This window comes from Durio zibethinus, chromosome 6 (genome assembly GCF_047325235.1).
Source record: "Durio zibethinus cultivar Kanyao isolate XHJ-2024 chromosome 6, ASM4732523v1, whole genome shotgun sequence".
NCBI classification, from domain to species: Eukaryota; Viridiplantae; Streptophyta; class Magnoliopsida; order Malvales; family Malvaceae; genus Durio; species Durio zibethinus.
Genome location: NC_143167.1, coordinates 29,500,554 through 29,524,541, shown reverse-complemented (window position 1 = coordinate 29,524,541; position 23,988 = coordinate 29,500,554). Strand labels below are relative to the sequence as shown.

The following is a 23,988-nucleotide window of genomic DNA, read 5'->3' as shown; positions in this document are numbered from 1 at the left end:
CAGAGGCTGCGTTGAAATAGCAGAATAAACCAACCTTTAACTGAAATAATAATAGTGGCAAGATATTAGCAAAAGTGTAATGCTATTTTCTCAGACATTCTGAATGTATAACAAGGACTATGAAGAATGCTATACGGTAAAATCGATTTTCGACGAAAAAGAAAAAGAAATATACGGTAGAATCGTTCATAATCATAGAGTACGAACCTAGCGCTTGAGTCTTTTTCTAGGGAGGAGCATGAAATACAACCAATTTCTAAATACCGGAATAATAGACATCCCATAATTATCGATCCAAAAGAAAAAAAGGTATGTACTTAGTTTTCTGTCAATACTGAGCGCTGATTTGGTAACCCAGTCTAGAGCCCAGGCCCAAACTCTCCTGAGAAAAAGATATGTAATAAGTACTTAGTAAATAAAAATTTGGACGGGTTGCTCTTTGTCCTTTTATTATTATTTTGATTTTTTTAATGGGAGGGTCAGGTCACTCAGAAGCAAATTGACTTCAATATAAATTCAGCGGCAACAACTGTTCTAGTCTGAAAGAAAAACTTTTTTAAAAAATATAGCTGTAATTATTCTCAAAAATGTTATACAAATATATATAGTGGTAATTTGTTATTACTTGTTAATGGATGGGCCTAGGAGCCCATAACAACCAAAATCCACGACAGGGGCAGTGCATATTGGAAGGTGATCCAGAATTCACGAGGCTCTTGGCCCAAAGTAAATATAAAAAAAACCTATACAAACGGTTCCAAACCACATTAACATTATGTTTGATAAAAAAATTGAGGAAAAAAAAAAAAGAAAGATATTTTATTTTATTTTTCATTGTGTTTGATATGAAAGATGAAAAAAAAAAAAAAAAGATATAATTGTAAATAAAATTCACTCATTCTCTTTCCATCTTATTTTCTTCTTGTCAAACAAGAAATTTGAAAAGAAAGAATTTTCCCTTTCATCCTCTTGTTTTTCCTACCAACTATTGTGTAGAGGTAAAGCCCGCTTAGTCTCTCATTTCTCTCCCCAGTCATTACTTCTGCCTCGTCAAATCAATCATCCAAGCTGGCCGAAAAAATCAATCATCCATGTAGACTTTAAAACATCATAGTCCATAAACCCTACGCGAAACCATTTAAGATAAGCCCAAGAACAATCTCATTGATCTTGCCATCGAGACCACTTGTTTTCAGCCCAATCTCGTTTATGTTGCCCTTCGTCCTTCGTACTCATCCTTCTATGAGTCAATTTCTTGCAATGTAGTCCCCTAAATTCACAAAGCCAGCGGCTTAAGCCAAATCCAATTGCCATCTCTGTTCAATAATAAAACCAACCATGTCCAACAATCCACCCACATTTTCTTTGTACAAGTAAGAATTAAAACCCGATCAAAACCAGAAAGGTCTCAGAATCAGGATTTCAAAAGCACCAAATGAAAGATGAGTATTTACAATGAGAAATTTTCATTCCATGGTGATGCTGAACAAATACTAGCTGACAATTATTACTGTGAAATGGAAAAAGTCTAAACCACACACAAAAGATAAAGATAGTTTGGGACAGATATTAGGCATAAGATAGAAAATGAGCCATGAAAAGCATTACACAGCACCCCCTTTGACATGGTATTCAGCAGTAAGAACCTGACCAGGGTCAGCTTTATTTTCCTTTTCAACTTCATCAAAGTGATCCTCTCGGGCATTATCAGCCAACATAAGGGCAACTAGCCAGAAGAGGGCTGAATCGAGGGATACAAAGGCACCACCACCAAGGAGTCCAGTCTTAGCGGTAGGACATTCTGTGGTGAGATTGTGGTGAACATTGCGAGTCAAGTGAAGCTGCTCTGTGATGGTTGGCCATAAGAGCAGAGTGAATGCTAAGCCCCCTGTAAACCTGCCACAAGCGGATCAAACGTGTGGAGCAGTATATCTTAAGAACAAGGGTGTTAATACTTGAGTAAGTTGATAGGATAGGATATGGATATGATGATCCATTCATGATTAGTTACCAATATGATTTGAGAATTGTTGGGTGGAGAGTGAAGAGAAGATGATAGATGTGATATTCCACAAGCAACTTAATCAGATAACAGATAAGTAAGAATTAAGGAATCATTGAATTTACATAATCATGGATTAAAAAAAAAAAAAGAGAGAAAGAAACTGTGTGAGAATATTCCTTACAAGGCAATGTTGAAGAAGACGAAGAAACTAGTGCTTCGGAAGAGAACAGAATGTGGAACAGATTTCCCTTTGTAAGGGTAAAACAGAGACCAATAGCCAGCGAAACTAGAAAGTGACAGAAATGCAACCGATAGGTAGCCCAGAACCACCGAGGGATCTGATGGATATTTGCAAATAACCACATCTTTTCCAGAAATTGGAGTTCCAGCCGCTGGCTGTGATTTAATGAATTGGAATAAAATTTTTAATTAAAAAAAAAAGAAAATAATACTCCCTCATTAACATCAATAAATTAAGGGTTTAAAAATTATAATAATAATGCTATAAAAGTTGCGTTACTTATTAACAAACCCTAAAACCAACAGTAGCAGATTAGGTAGAGAAGGTCGAGAAAAAAGAAAGAACCTTCTTGTTTTCGGCAATGACTCCGAAGATGAAAGACAAGACGCCGAGAAAGGAGACGATCAGGGCAGCCTGCTTGATGGTCACAGCCATTTTCGATTTTGATTTTGATTTGACGATGATCTGCAATAACAGAGTAGTAATAATCTATGAGGACTAGGGTTCAAAAATAATCATTGTTTGTTAGAAATCTAATCTCCGTCAGACTGTATTAACTATTATTAGGAGCCAAATAATCGTTCAATTAAAAGGATTTTTTGGGTCAGAAAGAAACAGATTGATTGATTGGTATTTGTCGGAGGAATGAACATACATACCTTCCTGATCAAAAGGCGTGTCGGTGTCTCCTCGACTTGACTTGCTTCAAACGTTAGGCTAGATCAGGACTCAGGCGTAGAGCAGAGGAGGGTACGGTTTGTATACTTATTATCTATGATACTATGGGAAGGGAATTCTTGTGAGATTCAGTTTCAATCTCCCACATCTGATATGCTTATCCCGGGAATCTCTCCTTACAATGACCTTTTTGCCCCTTCTTTTTCAATTCCTTCTATTTTTTTTTTTTCAATTTCCAACTCACCAGTTACTGTCACCAATAAATGAATTATGACGAATCAGTCCGAGTGAAACCAAAATTTTCATTTGAAATGAGGACACGTATTTTAAGCCAAATTAATCCATATCGATATCCATCACTAATGTTGAAAAAAATTTTAACTATTGAAAATATACATTTATTCGTTATATTTTAAATATTAATAAAATTTATTTAGTTTATAAATACGAATTATAATTTTTTTAAAACACTTTTAATAAATAAAAATTATTTAATTCATAACTAAGGATTCAATTCAATGTAAATTTAACATACATGTTAATAGTTTAATGGAAGTTTATGTTAATATTTAAATTTCAATTATTTGAACATAATATATACAATTAAATATTTAACATTTACTTTGCAAAATGTAATTTAAAGTATAAATGATTTGGTGTGTTGGTATTTATTTTTACTTCACAAAAGAAATATTTATACAGATCATATTTCAAGACACTAGTGATTAATAGGAGTATTACAAGAAGCAAGCACATATAGAAAGGTCAAAGTTTAGTCGGCAACAGATCTTGTTCTTATGTAAAGAAAATATTACGTTACATAAATTTTTAAATTCATATTTGAATTTTGTCATGGGTGGGTCTATTCTAATTTTATTTTACTTTTATTTAATTTATTTTTAAGTTTATATTTAAATTTTATCGTACGTAAATTTTTTTTTAATTTTATTTTACTTTCATTTAATTTTTTATTGATTTATTTCATGAATTTACTAATGTTGATTGTAAATGTTACTAAATGTTATTAACATGTTAGGATCATTTGTTGTTGTGTTGATTTTAAATTCAAGCTTTCATATATATGCTCACGCCAAGCAAAATGCCAAATATATCAATTTAACAGTAATGTCAACATGGGCAAAAAGGAAGACACGGAAACAAGTTAAAAATCTTGCTTGATTCATTACGTTTCAAGTATCGTTTTAAACCAGGCAGGTATGAATGGATCATTTTCAAATCAAAACAAATAGCTTTTGCCTTGTAATTTGTCATTTTATTACCAATTTTATTACCACCATTCCAAATTGTTAGTATTAAAAGAAGGCAAACTTTTCCTTCACGTTATGGCCTTAAAAAGTTCACTGTCCATATAAAAATCATTAGCATTAACCACCCTTAATTGGCAACAATGTCGTTCAAACTTTACAATGTTTTATTTTTTAATCCTTTATGTTCATCAATTTACACATAGTGCTCATTTTGCAACAAACTGAACGAGACAGTCAACAGGTCTTGACTGTTGATTAAACATTTTTAAAAAATGACCAAATCATATAGTAAAAGTTATTTTGGTAAATACTTGTACTAGGAAAAATCAATAAGCATTTACATGAGATTTTGAGCTACTCTACAAATTCACAATCGTAATTTCCTTTCCCAAAATCTTTGAGACTGAATGTTTGAATCACTACTTGTATTTACACTACTGTGAAAATTTGATGGAATGTCATTCCGATTCAGTTCATTCCTTCAATCTACATGTACGAACTACAGAAAATATTCAGCATTTCAAATTCTGAACTTGGACTCACGAATCAACAAAGTATCATAGGTAAAGGCCTCGGCGAATTCTACAATTAAAGGAAGAGAGCGAAGGACCCGTTTCAAGTTAATAAGAGTCGTGCAAAATGACATGCTGTCTCTGTATTCCTGGCACGTGAAAGTACAAGATTTCTCTAATTAAATTCTTTTGATTGAAGGACCATTCATCGTGCTTGGACTTTTTGTTTTAGCGACAAATTGATGAACATCCGGCCACCAGTCAAGAAGTGATGACAGGTAAGGGCATTAACAGTCAGGATAGGAAACACAGGTCAACAATGCCATCTGTCAGGAACTCAAAAGTCATGCATGGTAGCAATCACTGGCGGCATTAGGAACAAATGAAACATCACCGTTGGCTCAACTTTATGCAGATCCATAACCATCTATATGGGAAGTCAATGGTGTGGCTGTGTCTCCCGCATTGGCGTGATTCCTGTAACTGCTTCGAAAATCTAATAATAAATGCCAGACTGGATAACTTCTGACAAATGCTGTACTGCCACCAGTACATCCTAGATGCTTTCCACATTAGCCAAATACTTTTGAGAACAGACCTTCACAGCTATTTGAGAAAAGCCTGCATAACCTTTCACTTAATTTGCAGTTTCTCATAATTGAGCAGAAAAATAAAAGTTCAAAAAATAAATTACCATTTAGCAATTATATCATGCTAACATTCCAATGTGACGCTTTCGAAGATGCTCCCTGGATCTTATATCAGCCTACATATATGAATGCAAGTCCAGGCTTGAATATTTCGTACCACAGAAAGAACCAAAATAAAGATGATCAATGGTTCAAGTTTCTTATTTCTAAATAACAGATCTCAGTGACTAGCAAAATTATATCAATATAATGGCCTTCCATACAAGCATTTTTTTTGTTTTACTAAATAATGGAGTCCTTTGTGAAGAGTAGCAATTAACGTCTGAAATATCTATGGAAAGGAGTTGCTACTGGATAGTTATTTTAAAACCCTGAATCAGCGAGGGCTTTCAGCAGTAAATCACTAAGCAAACAAAAATCTCAGGAGGTTTCTATAACCATAGACAATCACTCCAATGCACCTCCTAGATGTACATAAAAAATCAATTTTCTTTTTTTTTTTTTCCTTAAAAACCAAAAATAGATAGCTCTACTAACATCACATCAAAGCGATAAAGCCTTCATACAAGAATTGTTAACACCAGGGCACTTTGACATTTTCATTTAGAACTACAACAAACAATGATACAAGAAAGAAATCAACAAAGCTGAAGGATTATGAACTTCAAAGAATCAGTTACATGCTAATTTGCCCAACAACAAATTCATAATTTAACCAGAAAGCACCAAACTTGATTACCTGCCTGATAGGCTCTGGCACACGAAATTTGCATGTCATGTTTACAATCTTGATGGCAGTATCAAGTGATACTCGATGACCAATTGAAACAAATACAGGCTTCAGTGAACCTTGAGTTGATCTCATTGCCTATTTAAAATTAAAAAAAATAAAATAAAAAAGAAAAGACAAAGTACTGTGAAGATTTGGGACTAAAGCTGAGGTTAACTTTAGTAACTCTATTTTTCTATTCTCAGGTCATCCCTGAACTTATGAAAAATAAAACAAATGACTTAGCATTTCCGCAAGTTGATATCTGATGATTGATACTATTCTAACATCCTACAGGTTAAAGAAAAATTTTACAGAAATCTCTAACATGCTGCAAAAAAGTAGCATCTCAAAGTTGCATAAGAATTATAGAATGCAGCTTTAAATAAATCAGCAGATACACCTCCATGCTTGTCGATTTTATATATAGTCCATAGAATGAGATAAAAACTCTCAAGGTATAGTAAATGGATGATTAAAGCTTATATCAACTTTATTTTGAAGCAGAAGCAACCCAGCAAGTTCGCCAGAAATGATTTAAAAGAAAAACAGCCAGGTCCATTTCGAAGCCCTGGTATAAATTCTGCTCACAATAGTCAAATGACAATGCCCATACCGAAAAAGAAAGTGCTCTTTAACAATAGGGTGGTATTTTCATGGTGCCTTAGTTTATTACATGAGTCCAGCTATCTCTGTTGCTGAATTCATTGCTCTTCACCTTAGGGTTGGTTGAAAAAAACTGCTTTCATGCATGATTGTGAATTTTTATGTATTACATATCCGTTTATGCTTCGACTAAGAAAGGAGAGTAAGAAAAAAAAATGAATCCTGGCCAACTTCTTACCGCACCCCAAATGAAGCCTGAGCTGCCTCTTAAAGTAATAACGTCATTGGCTCTGTTTTCTTCAGCTTCGAGAAGTTTTCTTACCCCAGATTGAGTAAGACCATCAATATGATGCAGCTGAAAAAGATATCAACATATTGGCAGTGTTCATATATATACATATATATAGACACACAAACTTGTATATATTCATATATGTTTCATTAAAATCACAAATAACATATAATAGCATATAGAATAATAGTTGATGTAAACTCACGTTCTTTCCAATACCAATGGTTGGAATGTTAGCAAGAACACCTAGATGAGAGGCCAAACCAAAACCTGGCCAAGGAAAAACAGTAGTTTAAATCATTTGTGTAAGATGAAAGGAAAGCAGCGATTCCTTAATAATGCTGAAAACAGAGAATTGCAAGTTGTGAATGATGTTTATTGGACAACAAGCCTCAAAGTACAGTGAACACATCATCTCAATATAAAACAGAAACTGAAAACAATCGCAAAAAAGGGGGGGGGGGAGAGGGTGAAAAAGTGAGGGTTATATCATATAAAAATATATATTGCTCATACTTGGGTTTCCATAGCGTTGGTGTTGTAAGTGAAGGTGATAAGGGGAGTTAATAGAGTAAAGACTAAACTTGCCTCGAGGGTGAAGTAATCCATTACCATCCACCATAAGTACCTGCTGAATGCATGCAGAAATTAGACGACAAAGAGGAGATGATGATGATGACGAATAATAAATAACGACAAAAACTGAAAATGCTAAATTGAATACAAAGAAGGACCTGCGGGTAGAAAGGACTAGCATCGTTTTTCATCTTCTCCAAGAGATGTACAAGAATGGGAGCCTTTAAAAACAAAAAGTAAAAGGGGTTTAGTTAAAGATAGTGCTGTCGTTGATAGAATCATAGTAGACCTAGTAGTAGTTAGAAGAAAAGAGGATACCTCACGGAAGGCAAGGAAGCCAGGGACATAAGGAACGTCAAGGGTGAGGCAAGTATAGTCCTGATAGACGAGGCGCAGATCATGATGGAGGTCCAAAACCACGAGGCTCCCACATGCCATGGATGGCTCTTCCTTGGAGAAGCTAACGTCCACTCCCCCCACATACTTGAGTTGTTGCTGGTGTGAGTGTGACTGTGGAGAGGGCAATCTCCATGGGAAATCATCCACCGCAATGATACTTTTCTTTAGCGTATCTTGAATCCTGTCATTCCAATCAGTCGTCTATTTTACACAATTACACTACAATCTAAAAATAACAAACCCTAATCCAATTAATACATATCAAATTACAATTACATACTCGGCCCATTTGCCCAATTCAGGCGGATCTGAACGTTTTTGTGCTTCCTCTTTCTCATTTTCATTTACCCCTTCCATTTTCCACTTTCGCTTCCGCAATGCTGAAGCTGTTCAAAACTGGAGATCAGAATCAGATCTAATTTCTTTACATCTAACGCAACTTCTTCAGATGACTGGCGGTTCCTATGCAACTACTAAGATGAGATTGGAAGAGCAGATCATCTATGAATGGCTGTCAAACCGTGAAGAGGTAAATCTACTACGAAGATTTTCCAACTAAAAAAATAACTAGGTGGAAAATCGTAAGAATCAAAAGAACCATGGTATGGCGCGTGCCGAGTAATAAAAAAAGCAACCCAACAGCTACAGGCCATTAAAACCAAGTCTAATATAGAACAATGGACATGAAAACCCAAATTCAAAGAGGAGCCTGGCTTCAACAAGAAAACTGGCTAGTCTTTTCGATTATCCCGTTTTTGTATTATATAAAATACAATTTTATGTCGACAATTTAAATAAAGTAATTATTTATAAATATGAAAAGTTTTTGAAATAGGTGATGATGTTGAGGAGAGTTCACAACGTTAATTTATCAAAACATGAATTTAACAACAAGCGGCTGCGGTGTTAACACGCATCCACAAATAATATAGAGAATAATTATTTAATTTTTAATGATAAATTTTTATATTTTGCAATAAAAGATTGACTGTTGAATGAATTTTATATTGAGTTTTGAGATTGATTTTCTATTATGATTCTTATTTTTAAAATAAATATATTCTTCGTATTTTTTATTTAATATGTTAATTAAAATTTTTTTATGACTTTTTTTGTTATTCTTATTTAAATTTTATTTTAAAATTGTTGTAATAATCTTTTATATTTGATTAGTCAAAACATATATAAACATAACGACAATATATATATATATATATTAATCTACAAAATTATATTATTTAAATTTTATTTTTTTATATTATTTAATTTAATTTTAAATTTGTTTTAATAATCTTCTATATTTTATTAGTTAAAACATATATAGATGTTTTATGTATATAATATATTTTCGTGAGACACGAGATAATTAAAATTATGTAATTTATAAAATTTAAGTTAAAATAAATATTTTAATTTAAAGTTTAAAAACATTTAAAATTATAAAACTTACCAAAATCAAAGAGGAATAAAAATATCAAAATTTTTAACATTATTACTATAAATTGTTTCCATTACATATAATTTTTTCAATATTTTTATATTCACAATCATATGCGTAACTTTTTATCTCCATTAATTTAATTGTGATATTTTATTATTACGATTTTTCTAAATTAAATAACAATTTATCTTTATTATATATATATTTTTTGACCTTTTATTGGGATTCATTTTAATGCTTAGTATCTAGTTAGAACCCTAAATAATTTCAAAACAAGTGCATGTGATGTGATCTTTATTTTAAACGTTGAAGTATATGTGTTCTTAGAATCAAATTCCCACCATTAACTTATGGTTTTAATTCAACTCTTTAGGATCGTGAAAGAATCATCTTTCTCCTAAGTTTTTGATCCATACTAAATTAGACTATTTATTTTAAACCCAAATGAGACATATTTTTATTTAAAAAATATTGTCACCTTTTTTTAATTATAGAAATCAATTAAATAAATATACAATATTATATTATGTTTACACAAAATTTTAAATTGATACATTACAATAAAAATTCATATGTTTGAATCACTAATTCCTAAAAATGAATGATAAGCATTGGTAATTATCAAAATATTCATATATAGTTAAATACACAATCTAATATATATTTCCTAAAAAAAATATTTAATTATATTAACAAGCACATTAGCTCATTCAAATATAAAAAATAATATTAGATGAAATTGCCATTCTTTGATTTTTTAACTAATATCTTATTTAGAAAACTACATCAAAATATAAAATGTAAAAGTTCATAATCACCTACAAACTAGCGTATTTCCAAAAAATATATATAAAGTAATGTATTTAAATTATATTACGATTTTATTATAAAATAATATATTCTATATATTTATGAATATGTTTATACTTGCCATTGTGTTGATATGTATATTAATACTTTATCGACATGGCAATGTGTATTTAACTATAGTCTTTGTTTAAACAATTGTCAATGAAATACTAATAGAAGGCATGTATTTTATATTTTTAGTAAATTTATGGTTATTTACTTAAAACATGGGGTTTGTAATATTTATGTTTGACGAATTTTATTTTTGAAATTAAGATTGAATAATATCTATCATAAATTCTTTTACTTAAGCAATAATTTCACTACATAGGTCGAAATATTATTTATTACTATTTTAAAGTTTTTTAATTTTAATTTTAATTTATTAATTATGTATATAACAAATTTATATACTTTGATGTCCCGTGCTTGCGGAATCAAAGCTAGTTTATTTATAAAAAAAAAAAAAAAAATCAATTGCTAAGTTGTAATGTGAAAAAAAGTGCCGTGATCTAATTAGCTACTGTAAAAAATTACTAAAAGGATTAAATTAAAAAAAAAAAAGAAAAGAAAAAGAGAGACGGAGCGGAGAAGAATTGGGTTGGGTGTCGGGTATAATCAGGAAGCTTCGGATCCCCTTTGCCCTTTCTCTCTCCCTTGCTTATAAACGCGGTAGCAAGCGATGGCCAAGAATTTTTTTTTTTGTATTCCATTGCGTTGAGAAAGAGAAGCCTTCTTGTTACTCCTTACCCCCTCGGAAGGATTACCTTTAATTTGTTTGTCTTGATTGGACCTCTTGTTTATTCTTCTTCATCATTATAGTAATTCATTAGTAGCGTATATTGTCTTTTTATTTTTTTTTCAACTGTAAATAAAATTCGAAAATACCAAATAGCTTAGACATGGAGGATATGTCCAACCAACTCCAAGCTCCCAATCCCAATCACAATGAAAACCAGAATCAAAGGGAAGAGCAACCGCCGGAGGAAAGAGAGGAGCAGCAACAGGAAGAGGAAGAAGAAGACGAGGAAGAAGAAGGGAAGAAAGAAGACGAGGAATTGATGGCAAAGGCGCAGTCTCTCATGGAAAAGATCACTTCTTCTCCTGATAACCCTAACCCTACCGTGCTCCATGCTCTCGCTTGCCTTCTCGAAACTCAGGAGTCTCTGTACGTCTTCTCTCTCTCTCTCTCTATATATATATAATATTTTTTAAATAGGTTTTACTTTTAAATTTAATTTCTATCAAACAGCCAAGCTACGGAACTACTCGCACAGTGTAATTTAATACTAGGATACTTCTATTCATACGTATTCCCGGTACTTGATAGTTCATATGCCTATCCTTTCGTCCAATGCTAAATTACAAAGTTTAATTGAACATAGTTTAGAGGGGGAAGAAATGTTCGGCTATAACTGTGCTACCTCAAAAATTTCAGTGCTAAACTGTGTTTTTTTAATGAACAATAACAAACTGCACACAATAGATATTTTAAGCTTTTTGAGAGGTTGATATGTAAAATGTACGGAGAAGCAGCAATATCCTATTGCTTTTCACTCTTTCATATTATATACTAGTATTTCTTTTCATTTCTTTATCTATTTTGCATATTGTACAAATGTTTTGAATTCTCTATATGTTTAATTTTAGATACCTTGAAGAGCATGGTCCTTCTTCCAGCAATGGTCGTGCCTCTCATAATGTTGGACGGTTGGGGAACTTAGTCAGGGTAATTAACTTTTCTTTATTGATCCTTTCTGTTTTCCTTGTTTCATAATAATGTTATTATTATTTTTTTTTTTCATTTCATGCAGCTTTTCACTATCCATTTTATGTTGTTGTTATTTAGGCTAGATATGATATGATTTTTGAGAACATTATTGCTTATTTGACAAGGTTCTTACTTGGAGCATTTCCTTTTGCTCTCAGGAGAATGATGAATTTTTTGATTTGATAACATCAAAGTTTCTTTCTGAGAGTAGATATTCAACCTCTGTCCAGGCAGCTGCTGCTAGACTTCTTCTAAGCTGTTCTCTTACTTGGATTGTGAGAATTTTTTTTTTTTTGGTTGAATGTATTTAATTTCTCTCAACTTTATGGGATATTTTCTGACTTCATGAGCTGTAAATGGGTTGCAGTATCCTCATGTTTTTGAAGAACCAGTTTTGGAGAACATCAAAGCTTGGGTGATGAATGAGACTGCCAGATTTTTTATCGAAGATCACAACTGCAAGCATGAATTGGCTAGAAAGGAAGCCTCAGATGCTGATATTTTAAAAACCTATTCCACCGGCCTTCTTGCCGTGTGTTTGGCAGGGTCTACTCCTAACTTGATGTTTATGTTGCTCTCTTTGTTCTGTTCTTATCTGCCCGGTGTTTCCATTCTTTCATTATTCTTGTTTTCTCCTCCTTCTGATCATTCTTAGCATTATTGAATGTTGCAGTGGTGGTCAAGTAGTGGAAGATGTGTTGACTTCTGGATTGTCTGCTAAGCTTATGCGTTATCTTCGTGTGCGTGTCCTTGGGGAGATTACCGCAGGTCAAAATGATGCCTGCAATTTATCTGAAAGTAAGAGTTTATCTAGCGCTGCTTCTTTCAGAAGTAGAGATGAAGGTCGAGGGAGGGTTCGGCAAGTTCTAGAGACAACTCATATAGATGATTCCAGAATAATAGATGAGAAATCTTTAGATGACCCTTGTGCTGAGCGGGATCAAGATCAAAGCACTGGTCAGCCATCAAGTGGAGAGGAGTGTTGGGTTGCTGACAGACAATTACCTGATGGGGTGGCTGAGGGTGTTGACATGCATGTTGTGGATGCAGATAGTGAGGAAAGATGGCATATTCGAGATATCCGTGATGGAAAAATGAGATGTGGAGAAGTTGATGAAAATGGGAGAGATGACTCCTCAAGGCGCAGGATAAACCGTGGGTCAAGGTCTAGAGCTAAGGGAAGGACCACTGAAGGGATTATGGAGAATGAACAATCACTAAACTCTCCAGGATCCGGTAGCCCTTTTGGGCTGGCGCGTAGTATGAGAGACAGAAGTTTGTCTAAATATTTAGATGCAAGAAAGGTGTTGGAGGCAAAGAAGTGTATTGGAAAGACAAATGCTGATAATCTTGTAGTGGAAAGAGAGGATAATGATGAATGCTTTCAAGGATGCAGAGTTGGGAGTAAAGACTTCTCTGATCTGGTAAAAAAGGCAGTTAGAGCTGCTGAAGCTGAAGCTAGGGCAGCCAATGCACCTGATGAAGCCATCAAAGCAGCTGGTGAAGCTGCTGCTGAAGTTGTCAAGTGTGCCGCTTTAGAGGTACAATGCTTTTCTCATGATTCTGTTCTTTTTCAGTTTTCCTTCCTCCCCTCCCCCGCGACCAAATTCTTTTGAATGAGATTTATTATCAGTTATTTCTTCTTTCTTCTATCCTCAGGAGTTCAAAACTACTAACAATGAAGAAGATGCATTATTGGCTGCTTCCAAAGCAGCATCTACCGTTGTTGATGCTGCTATTGTCACTGAAGTTTCAAGGTAGGTACTTCTTTTTGACAGAATTTACAGAGTCATAATACCCGCAATTCAGTTGTTGTATTTGGGTTTTCATTGCCTCGTGCAACTGTTAATACACCTCATTTGTTGTTCACAGGGACTCCACTAGTACAAGTGCTGATCCAATAAATAAAACTGCTGTGGAAACAGAAGTAAACCAGGATGTTGAAGAGCACTTTATTCCCAGTGTTGAGCTGCTTGCTCAGTTGAGAGAAAGATACTGCATTCAGTGCCTTGAGACTTTAGGTGAATATGTTGAAGTCCTTGGGCCTGTACTGCATGAAAAGGGTGTAGATGTATGTCTTGCCCTGTTGCAACGATGTTCCAAGGATGAAGAGGCATCAAAGGCTACTTCACTTTTGCCTGATGTGATGAAGCTAATTTGCGCTTTAGCTGCCCATCGGAAGTTTGCTGCATTATTTGTTGATCGTGGTGGCATGCAAAAACTGCTTGGTGTTCCAAGAGTTGCTCAAAATTATTTTGGTCTTTCTTCTTGCTTAGTTACTATAGGTTCTCTTCAGGTAATGCATGTAAAGCTTAAATGTTGCAATTTATGATGTACTAGATTTCTTAAATTTTAGGAGTTACCGTGAATTTTTATGGAGGTTGTTTCTCCTGATTTGAGAGTACTATTAGAAAATATACCATTTGAGCCTTATTCACTACAACGTAACAGACCACTAAAATTTTCATTTTTTGTGTTCTTCTAGGGAATAATGGAACGCGTCTGTGCACTTCCTTCTGATGTTGTCCGCCAGGTGGTTGAGTTAGCTATCCAACTTCTTGAATGCCCACAGGACCAAGCTAGGAAAAATGCAGCATTGTTTTTTGCTGCTGCATTTGTCTTCAGAGCAGTGCTTGATGCTTTTGATGTTCAAGATGGCTTACAGAAACTACTGGGCCTTTTAAATGATGCTGCCTTAGTTAGATCTGGGGCAAATTCTGGTGCGTTAGGCTTGTCTGGAACAATGTCATTTCGAAATGATAGATCGCCGTCAGACGTACTGACTTCCTCAGAAAAGCAGATAGCTTATCATGCATGTGTTGCTTTGCGGCAATACTTCAGAGCTCATCTTCTTTTGCTTGTGGATTCCATACGCCCAAATAAAAGTAACAGAAGTGGGGCACGGAGTATGCCAAGCACCAGGGCAGCATACAAGCCTCTTGACATTAGCAATGAGGCTATGGATGCTGTGTTTCTGCAGTTGCAGAAGGATCGAAAGCTGGGTCCTGCATTTGTGAGAACTCGGTGGCCTGCTGTTGAGAAGTTCTTAAGTTGTAACGGACATACTACTATGTTAGAATTGTGTCAGGTCTCCTGCGTCAAACTTCTACATCATCCCCCCCCATCCCTCCCCCTTGGTTTATCATTTTCTGCCTCTATCATTTGGTGATTTATTCCTTTTGTAATCTTTGTAGGCCCCTCCTGTTGAGCGTTACCTGCATGACTTGCTACAGTATGCATTAGGTGTTCTGCACATTGTTACATTGGTACCTGTCAGCCGTAAGATGATTGTAAATGCTACATTGAGCAATAATCGCTCTGGCATAGCGATATTTTTGGATGCAGCAAATAGTGCTAGTAGTCCTGTGGACCCTGAGGTGGGCATTGGCTATGTTATTGCAATATTGTTATTATTGTTCTAGCAAATAACCCTAATACTTTCATGGGCCATTTTGGTGATGTCGCGTTTATGGCTTTGAAGGTGCTATTGTTATTTTTGGTTGCTAAAAGCAGATTTGTTACTTGTATGTTTACTGGTTTAGCCACTAAGCTTCACCTCCTTTTATTGTGTACTTGCAGATTATACAGCCAGCTCTTAATGTGTTAATTAACCTAGTTTGTCCTCCACCTTCAATCAGTAATAAACCATCCTTACTAACTCAAGGTCAGCAGTTTGCTTCTGGCCAAACCACAAATGGTCCTGCCGTGGAAACTAGAAATGCAGAACGCAATATTTTGGATCGAGCTGTTTACCTGCCTAACCAGAGTGAGATGAGGGAGCGGGGAGAGTCAAGTTTGGTAGATAGGGGCACTGGAGCAGCCACCCAGTCCACCAGCAGTACCGCACAAACACCTGTTTCCGCTTCTTCATCTAGGTTGGTTGGAGATCGTAGAATATCTTTAGGTGCGGGAGCAGGTTGTGCTGGCCTTGCTGCGCAATTAGAACAAGGATATCGTCAAGCAAGAGAGGTTGTTCGTGCCAATAATGGAATAAAGGTTCTACTGCATCTCCTCCAACCCCGAATATATTCACCTCCTGCTGCATTGGATTGTCTTCGTGCCCTTGCCTGCCGGGTCTTGCTTGGTTTAGCTAGAGATGAAACAATTGCACATATATTGACCAAGCTTCAGGTAAACATGGATTATTGCCACATTCTATTTGATAATATCTTCTTTGTAGTTTTACTTGGTACTTTTTAGCATTTGTCTTATTTCTTTGTATTCAAAAGTTCGCTGCTTCACTTGCTCTCTCATTGCTTACCTGGAAAAAGACGAGTATTTTTACAATCTATTTGATATGGTGATCTACTCATTGGTTAATGTTACTTGTTTCAACTCATAATTTTTCTAGGTTGGCAAGAAACTATCAGAACTGCTTCGAGATTCAGGTGGCCAGACACCTGGAACTGAGCAAGGCAGGTGGCAATCTGAACTTGCCCAGGTGGCGATTGAGCTAATTGCTGTAAGAATCTTTACCTGCTATTAATACTGGTTGCATTCTTCTTTTTGTGCAAAAGGCTATTCTTTTCTACCGCTATTTTATGCCTGTTGTATAAAGTGATTTGAATAGCATACATTAAAAGCTGAGCTTATCATTTTCTGGCCTGATTTTTGCAAACAGTTGTGGGTACAGAGTTGCTCTTTTACAACTTGGTATCTTCAATGGGAGATTAAAGCTTCTTTATAATTAACCATAAACTTGATGCCTTCTTTTTTTGATGTATGTTATTTGCCACGTGATGAGCCCTGAAATATTCAATCAAGAAGTGATTGGTAAAGAACCATCAATCAGAAGCACTTGAAAGTTGACCTATCTTTTACCAAAATGAAAGATTATATGGTTTAGGGACAAAATATCAAGTGATTGTTTAAACCTAATTTATTTCATCAATGGCAGAATTGAGCATCATGTGCTACATGTTAGAACAGGTTTCAGAATAACTTGCTTTGGATCATTCGGTTGTTTCCATTAAGTTGTAGTATCTTCTGTTCTATGATACTTGTTGAGTATTTATATTTCTTTTATTTAGTTGATATTAATTTTGCTGGACTGAATTCATTATTATTGATTGTTATATTATGTATATTTTTATTTTCTCTCTCATGCATGCTTAGCTCAAGCCTAGTGTTCCAATAAATGAAAATGATTTTTTGGTGAATATATTTTGCTTTTACTTAAATTTTTAGGAGATTGATTCTCAGGATTTATCTAATTTGTCAGATTGTAACAAATTCTGGGCGTGCAAGTACATTGGCAGCTACAGATGCTGCTACACCCACATTAAGGCGCATAGAGAGAGCTGCTATAGCTGCTGCCACTCCTATTACTTACCATTCCAGGTAAATTTTCCAGCAACATTTCATGGATTCATCATCTAATTCTACTTTTCAGTGTTCCATTGCTTCATGAATCTTATTCTGTCTGTTCTGTTGTACGCACATGCTCATGAAACTGCAGGGAGCTTTTGCTTCTCATACATGAACATCTGCAGGCTTCTGGTCTGGCTGAAACTGCGGCTTCACTTCTGAAAGAAGCTCAGTTGACACCTTTGCCGTCCTTGGCTGCCCCTTCATCTCTTGCACTCCAAGCCTCCACACAAGATACTCCTTCAGGACAACTCCAGTGGCCCTCAGGTCGTATTGCTGGTGGATTTCTCTCCGGCAGATCAAAGATTGCTGCCCGTGATGAGGATATTAATTTGAATTGTGATTCAACACTATCTTTAAAGAAGAAACCGCATGTTTTCTCGCCAACTTTCGGGTTGCAACCAAGAAACCCCTTTCATTCCCAAGATTGCCAACCACCATCTGTCAGGAAAGTATTCACTAGTTCAAAACCATGCCCTTTACCAGCAAGTGTTTCAGAAACTCCCTCGGAATCTATGCTGAAAAGTAACATTGATTCAGAATCACAATGTAAGACGCCTCTTGTGTTGCCAATGAAAAGAAAGTTATCTGAGTTAAAGGATACTGGTTTGGCACTGTCTGGGAAGCGGTTCAACACTGGTGATCATGGACCGCGGTCTCCAGTTTGTCTTACACCCAATACTACTCGTAGAAACTGTCTGCTTGGAGATGCTGCTGCATTCATGCCAACTTCTACTTTAAGGGATCAACATGTTAGAGCAACATCAAGCAGCTTAATCGATTTGTCAGATGACAACCTGTGTGGTAGCTCTCATGTGGGACAGATGACACCTTCCTCCCAAGTTGGGCTTCTAAATGATCCCCAACCTTGCAACTCAGAACGTTTAAGTCTTGACACTATTGTTGTTCAGTATCTAAAGCACCAGCATCGTCAGTGCCCTGCTCCAATAACAACTCTTCCACCACTCTCTCTTTTACACCCACATGTTTGTCCTGAGCCAAAACGAAGCCTCGATGCACCGTCAAATATCACTTCCCGGCTTGGTACTCGTGAGTTCAGGAGTGTTTATGGTGGAGTCCATGGAAATCGTAGGGATCGTCAGTTTGTTTATAGTAGATTCAAGCCATGGAGAACTTGCAGGGACGATGCCGGCACTTTGTTGACATGTGTTTCTTTTCTGGGGGACTCCTCCCATATTGCAGTTGGTAGCCACGTTGGGGAGCTAAAAATTTTTGATTCTAACAGCAACAATGTGCTTGACAGCTGCACAGGCCACCAGCTTCCTGTGACACTTGTTCAGTCATACTTTTCTGGTGAGACCCAAATGGTTCTCTCATCAAGCTCTCAGGATGTGCGGTTGTGGGATGCCTCCTCTGTCTCAGGTGGGGCTATGCATTCATTTGAAGGCTGCAAGGCTGCTAGGTTCAGCAATTCTGGGAGCATTATTGCTGCCCTATCTGCAGATTCCACCCAGCGAGAAATTCTCCTTTACGACATCCAGACTTACCAGTTGGAGTTGAAGCTTTCTGATACCTCAGCTAATTCTACAGGTCGTGGTCATGTATATTCCCTTATACATTTTAGTCCATCTGACACTATGCTGCTTTGGAATGGTGTTTTATGGGATCGACGGGTTCCTGGTCCTGTTCATCGCTTTGATCAGTTTACAGATTATGGTGGTGGTGGTTTTCATCCTGCTGGGAATGAGGTATATAACCCTGTCTCTATGATAGTTTATCCTTTTGGTATTCTTTTCTCTGGTGTGTTTTATCAGCTGCTATCTCTTTAAACTCTTTGTAATAAAGCTTTTCGGTCAGACATCATTCATTTTTTTCTTGTACTATGTTTTTCATTTTGGTGGTTCACTAGGGTGATCTGTATGTATGTGGAGGATAGTACAAATGGAAACCAGTCCATTGAAACTTCAGACGTTCAGAAATTTTGTAGGCATTTTGTTAGTGCTTGTCATTCAAGTTTTAGATGAGTGCATTTTTTTTAGTTGTTTTGCAATTCAAAATGTAGTTTTAGTGTGCATGGTCTGTTAATTGAAGCTTCTCTTAAATATATTTGCTGTGTTTTTTTTTTCTATCTTAAATTTACTTTCAATCTTTGGTTAATAATTTACCTTTCAATAGGTTATTATAAATTCCGAGGTTTGGGATCTGCGGAAGTTCAGGCTACTCCGAAGTGTTCCTTCTTTAGATCAAATGACAATAACCTTCAATGCACGTGGGGATGTAATTTATGCGATCTTGAGGAGAAATCTTGAAGATGTGATGTCAGCAGTCCACACCCGTCGTGTCAAGCACCCCCTTTTTGCTGCTTTCCGCACATTAGATGCAATCAACTACTCTGATATTGCCACTATTCCAGTGGATCGATGTGTTCTCGACTTTGCAACTGAACCAACTGATTCCTTTGTTGGGTTGGTTACCATGGATGACCAAGAAGATATGTTTTCGTCAGCCAGAGTTTATGAAATTGGTCGGCGAAAGCCAACTGATGATGATTCCGATCCTGATGATGCAGATGATGATGACGACGATGATGATGACGACGATGATGATGATGCTGATGTAGACCCAATACTTGGGCCAGATCTCAATGGGGATGGTGAGAGTGATGCCTATGATATGAGCAATGAGGATGATGACAGCGTGAGTGAGCTTGATGACGATGACGGAGATTTTGTCATGGATGATGTAGACGCCGATGGAGGTGGGATATTGGAGATTGTGACTGAGGGTGAGGATGATGACAGCCAGTTGGTCGAATCTCTTAGCAGTGGTGATGAAGAGGATTTTGTGGGGAATGGATTTGGTTTCTAATTTGATATATGATAGGCAAAATTGTTGGTCACAATGCTTCATTTAGAAATAGTCGAAAATCAAAATGTTTGTAATTATTGTTTGATGGTATTTATTGTTTTTTTTTTCTTTTGCCAATTTTGTTACTTTTTGTTACTATTAACCCTAAGAGGGCGGGAGAAAGGGTGCGTCGGTTCTCTGCAAGGTAGACAATGGAGAATAACCATTTCTTTTTAATTGTTTTGTTCATGGTAAGAACAATGTATGCAAGGTAGACATTGGAAAAAGTAGGGATTCTTGTTTTCAGGGCTCCACAGAATCTGTGTAATGTGATGATCATGTGAAAGAATAACAAGTCTACTATGCATCAGCAGTTAGAAAGCGAAATGGGGGCAAAACCAGAACCAACATCAACCCTCAGCCGCAGGGGATGTTTCTTTTCTGAGGTTTGCTACTTTTTACTTTAGTAGGTTGTCCCCAAACGCTAACACTATCGATCGAGTTCATTTTGCCGAATAGAGTGAAGGGTGAAAAGTCATGGTTCTTTTCGTTAAAGAAAGGGTTTAAGAAATGAAAAGCTGCCTGCGTACTTGCTGACAACACGAGTAGCAATTATCCTGAATAGTGGCATCCCTTCCCCTCCCTTTGGCTTTTCAAGTTGTTCAGTTCGTCGTCAGTTTTAGTTTATAACTCTATTTAGATTTTGATGCGAGAATAGAGTAGACTGTTGACAACAGAGGCAAGCAGAAGAAGAGAAAAGATGGGTGATGGTGAGAAGAAAAGGGCAATGGTAAGTGTAACTGTGACTGCGGCGAAGCCCCAATCGTTCAGAATCCATAGGAAATCGGCCACTGGCGTCCATGCTCAAATCTTCCATTTCCAAGCTGCTACTTCGCTTACTTGCCGATTATTACGACAACGTCCTCGCTGTACGATCAACTTCATCATCTATTTCTTCAGATTAGTTTCTACTTTCTACACGGTTTCCGTCAGTACATATACGTGTAGATATGATACATTATCTTCACACGCCTTTGAAATTTGAATAAATTTTTATATTCTTCTTTTTGTTCTTATTCATGAACAGGAATATGTGATTATTATTATATTTATTGGAGTACATTACGGTTCTTGTGTGCAATGGAAAGCATCAGAATCAGGCTAGAGATGACCTTGACGAATTTCTTAGTGATAAAGACTGCTGAATTTGTTTCTTGGTACTCTCTCCCTTCCAGGCCCTGGTTTTAATTAATTAAATATCATTCTGCTGTTGCATAATGTTGAGGAATCTTGTCTTTGTTTCTTGGAACTCACTTGTGGACCGAAAACTCCAATACCCATCTATACGATGATAATTTTTCCTCTTAATCCAAACATATTATACCCTCTTTGATTGAAATTAATTATTGTCCTTATCATCTCTCTTTGAACTTGTTGGTGCTGGGAGGTTTAAGTGTTTTTTTTTTTTCTGTACACGTGGAAAACCACTTGGTTTGGCTTACACAAATTGAGCAGCACTTTTCCTTCCTACACTCCCACTCCGAAAATTCAAACTTCAGACCCCCACATTTAAAGTCCCAAGTTTTAACAGTTGAGTTGTTCCTCCGCGGATAATTATTGAGTTTTTTATTGTCCCAATACTAGCCTTCGTGCATGATAAGTTATTCATTTGCAGGTTCACTGAACATTTCTGAGGGAGATATGGAGTCAAGAACTGTATTTGTTTCAAATGTAATCACATTGAACTTGTTCTGTCTATGTCCTTAATTAGTTCTTGCTGAGCTTTTTCTCTTTTTCTGGTTGACATCAAGCATGTATGATTCTCAAGAAGTCCATGGATATTGATATATATCAGGAGGCTATAGTAGAGGTATTTTTGCATTCAGGTTTAGCCTAAGCTTTTGTTTATAGTTTCTGGGTACTAAACTAAATTGATTATCAAACAATTTAAAGTCGGAAAGATTGATCCATGTGGACCTATTTGACGATAAGGTTTTAATTGAACATTTAAAGTGGACAGTTGTAATCTTAGTCATGTCACATGTGGTTGCAGTTCAACCTCAAGACATGGTCTGCCCAACTCAGAAAAAGATAAATGGTTGGGTGGACTCTTTATGAATTTTAATTCTAACAGAATAATAACCGAAACATGTGGGAGATAGAGAATAGCATTCTGAAAGAATTACTGCAGCTTTCAAGCTGCTGCCTTTCGTTTTAAGGCTGCTTGATATAAATAACTGATCTAGGATGGCAGGGAAATGTTGGGTGGCTGGTTAGTATTTGTGGGGGAATACAAGTGAAATTATGGCTAGAAATTAATGATAAGAAATTAGAAAAAATAAGTTAAATAACGGTTAGAAATTAGTGATATGGATCTTGCTCAATTAAGAACATAGCAAATCGATAAGAATATTAACTACCACTACCAGGCTCATCATAATTCATAACAGGTTCAAGGAATCACTCCTGGGAAAAAAATCCATGCTTTGTATGAATTGTAACATTTTTTTGGATTAGTATATTTATTATCCAGAAGCAGCAAAATACTGCTACAATATTACATGCAAAACCAGCGTTTACAATTCGAACCTTTCTGTACTTAACTCCCGTTTTTCACATAGTTCCTTATTTACATGATCATAATCAAGCCCCTTTAACCCAAATACCCTCATTTGAACTGAGTCTTTTATTTGCTTCAATATATATAATAGTACTTCATTCATTCATTACTGTATAGTATCTTTCTTCTATAAATTTTAATCCTAGATTTGCTTGTGTAGCCTAAACTAATGGTAAGTGAGTCAGCGGGTACGATTGCAACTTGTCAGGTTTTTGTGTGGCTGAGCAAATTGTTGAGGTATAGTTTGGAGGTCGATAATGAAACTTAGTTATTTGTTGACTGTCTACATTCATATACTAACTTATGTTCTTTCCGAAAGGGTGAGCAATGCATTGGGGAGATGCATAAACCCTTGATTGTAATGTTTCAGATCTGCCTTTGGAATTTGGGGATATATAGTGTAGGTTTTATTTTTATTCTTTTGAGGATTGATGGTGGTATGAAATGCAGGTTTTAAGGAAGGTGGATACAGGCACAGCTGCTGCAATATTTGTATCCAACCATCCTGCTGGGAAGCTGTTCCTAGCTCCAGTTTCTCACCTTAACAGGAAGGCTATCCACAGCAGACAACATTATCCCTGCTCTTTATCTGCAAAGGAGGCTAGAGACAGTAATCTTTGAACAAAATAATTGACGGATCTAAGAGATCTTTTTTAAGTGTTCACTTATAATATATATAAAAAAAATCGTCAACAAGAATAATCATTTTTTTTTTTTAATTTTTTATTTTCAATCTTTCATGGTGTCCATAAACATTAAACTTTAAAGCATGGATCTGCCTTACCATCCTTTATGCTAAAGCTTCCAACTTAACTTGATTCGGAAACAACCACAGAGGAGAAGTCTCAATAGTGTCATGTAGTGGTAAACCTCGGTGATTGTAAGTTGCAATGTCATAGACTCATTCGAACGGGGGACTCTAAGCTGATAATTAAAGTTGTGCTGAACATCTTTATTGCTTCTCTTATTTATTTAATTTTATAATATTTCCTAATAATTTTTCATTTTCATCAAAGAAAAATAGTACTCCGTATAAAAAAAGACGGAGTATGCTAAAATTATTAAAATTAAACATATGAATTAGGCGAAGCCTAAAAAAAGATGGATATGTCCGAGTCCAACACTGTTGATAAAAA

The 23,988-nt window shown here is 35.8% G+C and overlaps 3 protein-coding genes across 9 annotated transcripts; 1 reads left to right on the top strand and 2 right to left on the bottom strand.

Annotated features, from left to right (window-relative positions):
- Window positions 1–1,449: 1,449 nt before the first annotated feature.
- On the bottom strand, window positions 1,450–3,054 carry LOC111286176 (keratin-associated protein (DUF1218)). The gene is made up of 4 exons (XM_022876002.2): window positions 2,906–3,054; window positions 2,592–2,711; window positions 2,187–2,401; window positions 1,450–1,896 (listed from the first exon to the last, which is right to left on the bottom strand). Exons 2-4 carry the CDS (start codon window positions 2,679–2,681, stop codon window positions 1,605–1,607), a joined length of 597 nt encoding a protein of 198 aa, XP_022731737.2. The 5' UTR covers window positions 2,682–2,711; window positions 2,906–3,054; the 3' UTR covers window positions 1,450–1,604.
- A 1,493-nt stretch (window positions 3,055–4,547) lies between these two features.
- LOC111285903 (endonuclease V family protein) lies at window positions 4,548–8,797 on the bottom strand. Of its 5 annotated transcripts, none has more exons than XM_022875564.2 (9): window positions 8,277–8,797; window positions 7,916–8,177; window positions 7,756–7,818; window positions 7,610–7,649; window positions 7,227–7,291; window positions 6,968–7,084; window positions 6,094–6,222; window positions 5,399–5,470; window positions 4,548–5,325 (listed from the first exon to the last, which is right to left on the bottom strand). In XM_022875564.2, exons 1-8 carry the CDS (start codon window positions 8,351–8,353, stop codon window positions 5,414–5,416), a joined length of 810 nt encoding a protein of 269 aa, XP_022731299.2. In that variant the 5' UTR covers window positions 8,354–8,797; the 3' UTR covers window positions 4,548–5,325; window positions 5,399–5,413. The 5 variants fall into 5 exon arrangements, 4 of the variants coding, with proteins under 4 accessions (XP_022731299.2, XP_022731294.2, XP_022731297.2 ...); XM_022875559.2 differs by having other exon boundaries at window positions 7,538–7,649; window positions 8,277–8,729; XM_022875562.2 differs by having other exon boundaries at window positions 7,538–7,649; window positions 7,916–8,197; window positions 8,277–8,633.
- Window positions 8,798–10,990: 2,193 nt separating this feature from the next.
- Window positions 10,991–20,551, top strand: DCAF1 (DDB1-CUL4 associated factor 1). Of its 3 annotated transcripts, XM_022874465.2 has the most exons (14): window positions 10,991–11,454; window positions 11,937–12,015; window positions 12,216–12,332; window positions 12,425–12,603; window positions 12,731–13,598; window positions 13,717–13,814; window positions 13,930–14,353; window positions 14,543–15,145; window positions 15,252–15,434; window positions 15,637–16,188; window positions 16,409–16,519; window positions 17,279–17,397; window positions 17,516–19,133; window positions 19,561–20,551. In XM_022874465.2, exons 1-14 carry the CDS (start codon window positions 11,189–11,191, stop codon window positions 20,251–20,253), a joined length of 5,910 nt encoding a protein of 1,969 aa, XP_022730200.1. In that variant the 5' UTR covers window positions 10,991–11,188; the 3' UTR covers window positions 20,254–20,551. The 3 variants fall into 3 exon arrangements, with proteins under 3 accessions (XP_022730200.1, XP_089618756.1, XP_089618757.1); XM_089762630.1 differs by lacking the exon at window positions 12,216–12,332; XM_089762631.1 differs by lacking the exons at window positions 11,937–12,015; window positions 12,216–12,332 and having other exon boundaries at window positions 11,319–11,454.
- Window positions 20,552–23,988: the final 3,437 nt, after the last annotated feature.

What these genes read in the sequence shown, in the direction of transcription:
- LOC111286176 (XM_022876002.2), bottom strand. Translation starts at nt 2,681, where the DNA reads ATGGCTGTGACCATCAAGCAGGCTGCCCTGATCGTCTCCTTTCTCGGC. An exon ending in TCATTGCCGAAAACAAGAAG is followed by an intron (nt 2,402 to 2,591) that starts GTTCTTTCTTTT and finishes ATTAAATCACAG; the next exon opens with CCAGCGGCTGGAACTCCAAT. An exon ending in GTCTTCTTCAACATTGCCTT is followed by an intron (nt 1,897 to 2,186) that starts GTAAGGAATATT and finishes CGCTTGTGGCAG; the next exon opens with GTTTACAGGGGGCTTAGCAT.
- LOC111285903 (XM_022875559.2), bottom strand. Translation starts at nt 8,353, where the DNA reads ATGGAAGGGGTAAATGAAAATGAGAAAGAGGAAGCACAAAAACGTTCA. An exon ending in CCAACGCTATGGAAACCCAA is followed by an intron (nt 7,292 to 7,537) that starts GTATGAGCAATA and finishes TTCCTTGGCCAG; the next exon opens with GTTTTGGTTTGGCCTCTCAT. An exon ending in CCATTGGTATTGGAAAGAAC is followed by an intron (nt 7,085 to 7,226) that starts GTGAGTTTACAT and finishes TATCTTTTTCAG; the next exon opens with CTGCATCATATTGATGGTCT.
- DCAF1 (XM_022874465.2), top strand. Translation starts at nt 11,189, where the DNA reads ATGGAGGATATGTCCAACCAACTCCAAGCTCCCAATCCCAATCACAAT. An exon ending in TCAAGTGTGCCGCTTTAGAG is followed by an intron (nt 13,599 to 13,716) that starts GTACAATGCTTT and finishes TTCTATCCTCAG; the next exon opens with GAGTTCAAAACTACTAACAA. An exon ending in CCTATTACTTACCATTCCAG is followed by an intron (nt 17,398 to 17,515) that starts GTAAATTTTCCA and finishes ATGAAACTGCAG; the next exon opens with GGAGCTTTTGCTTCTCATAC.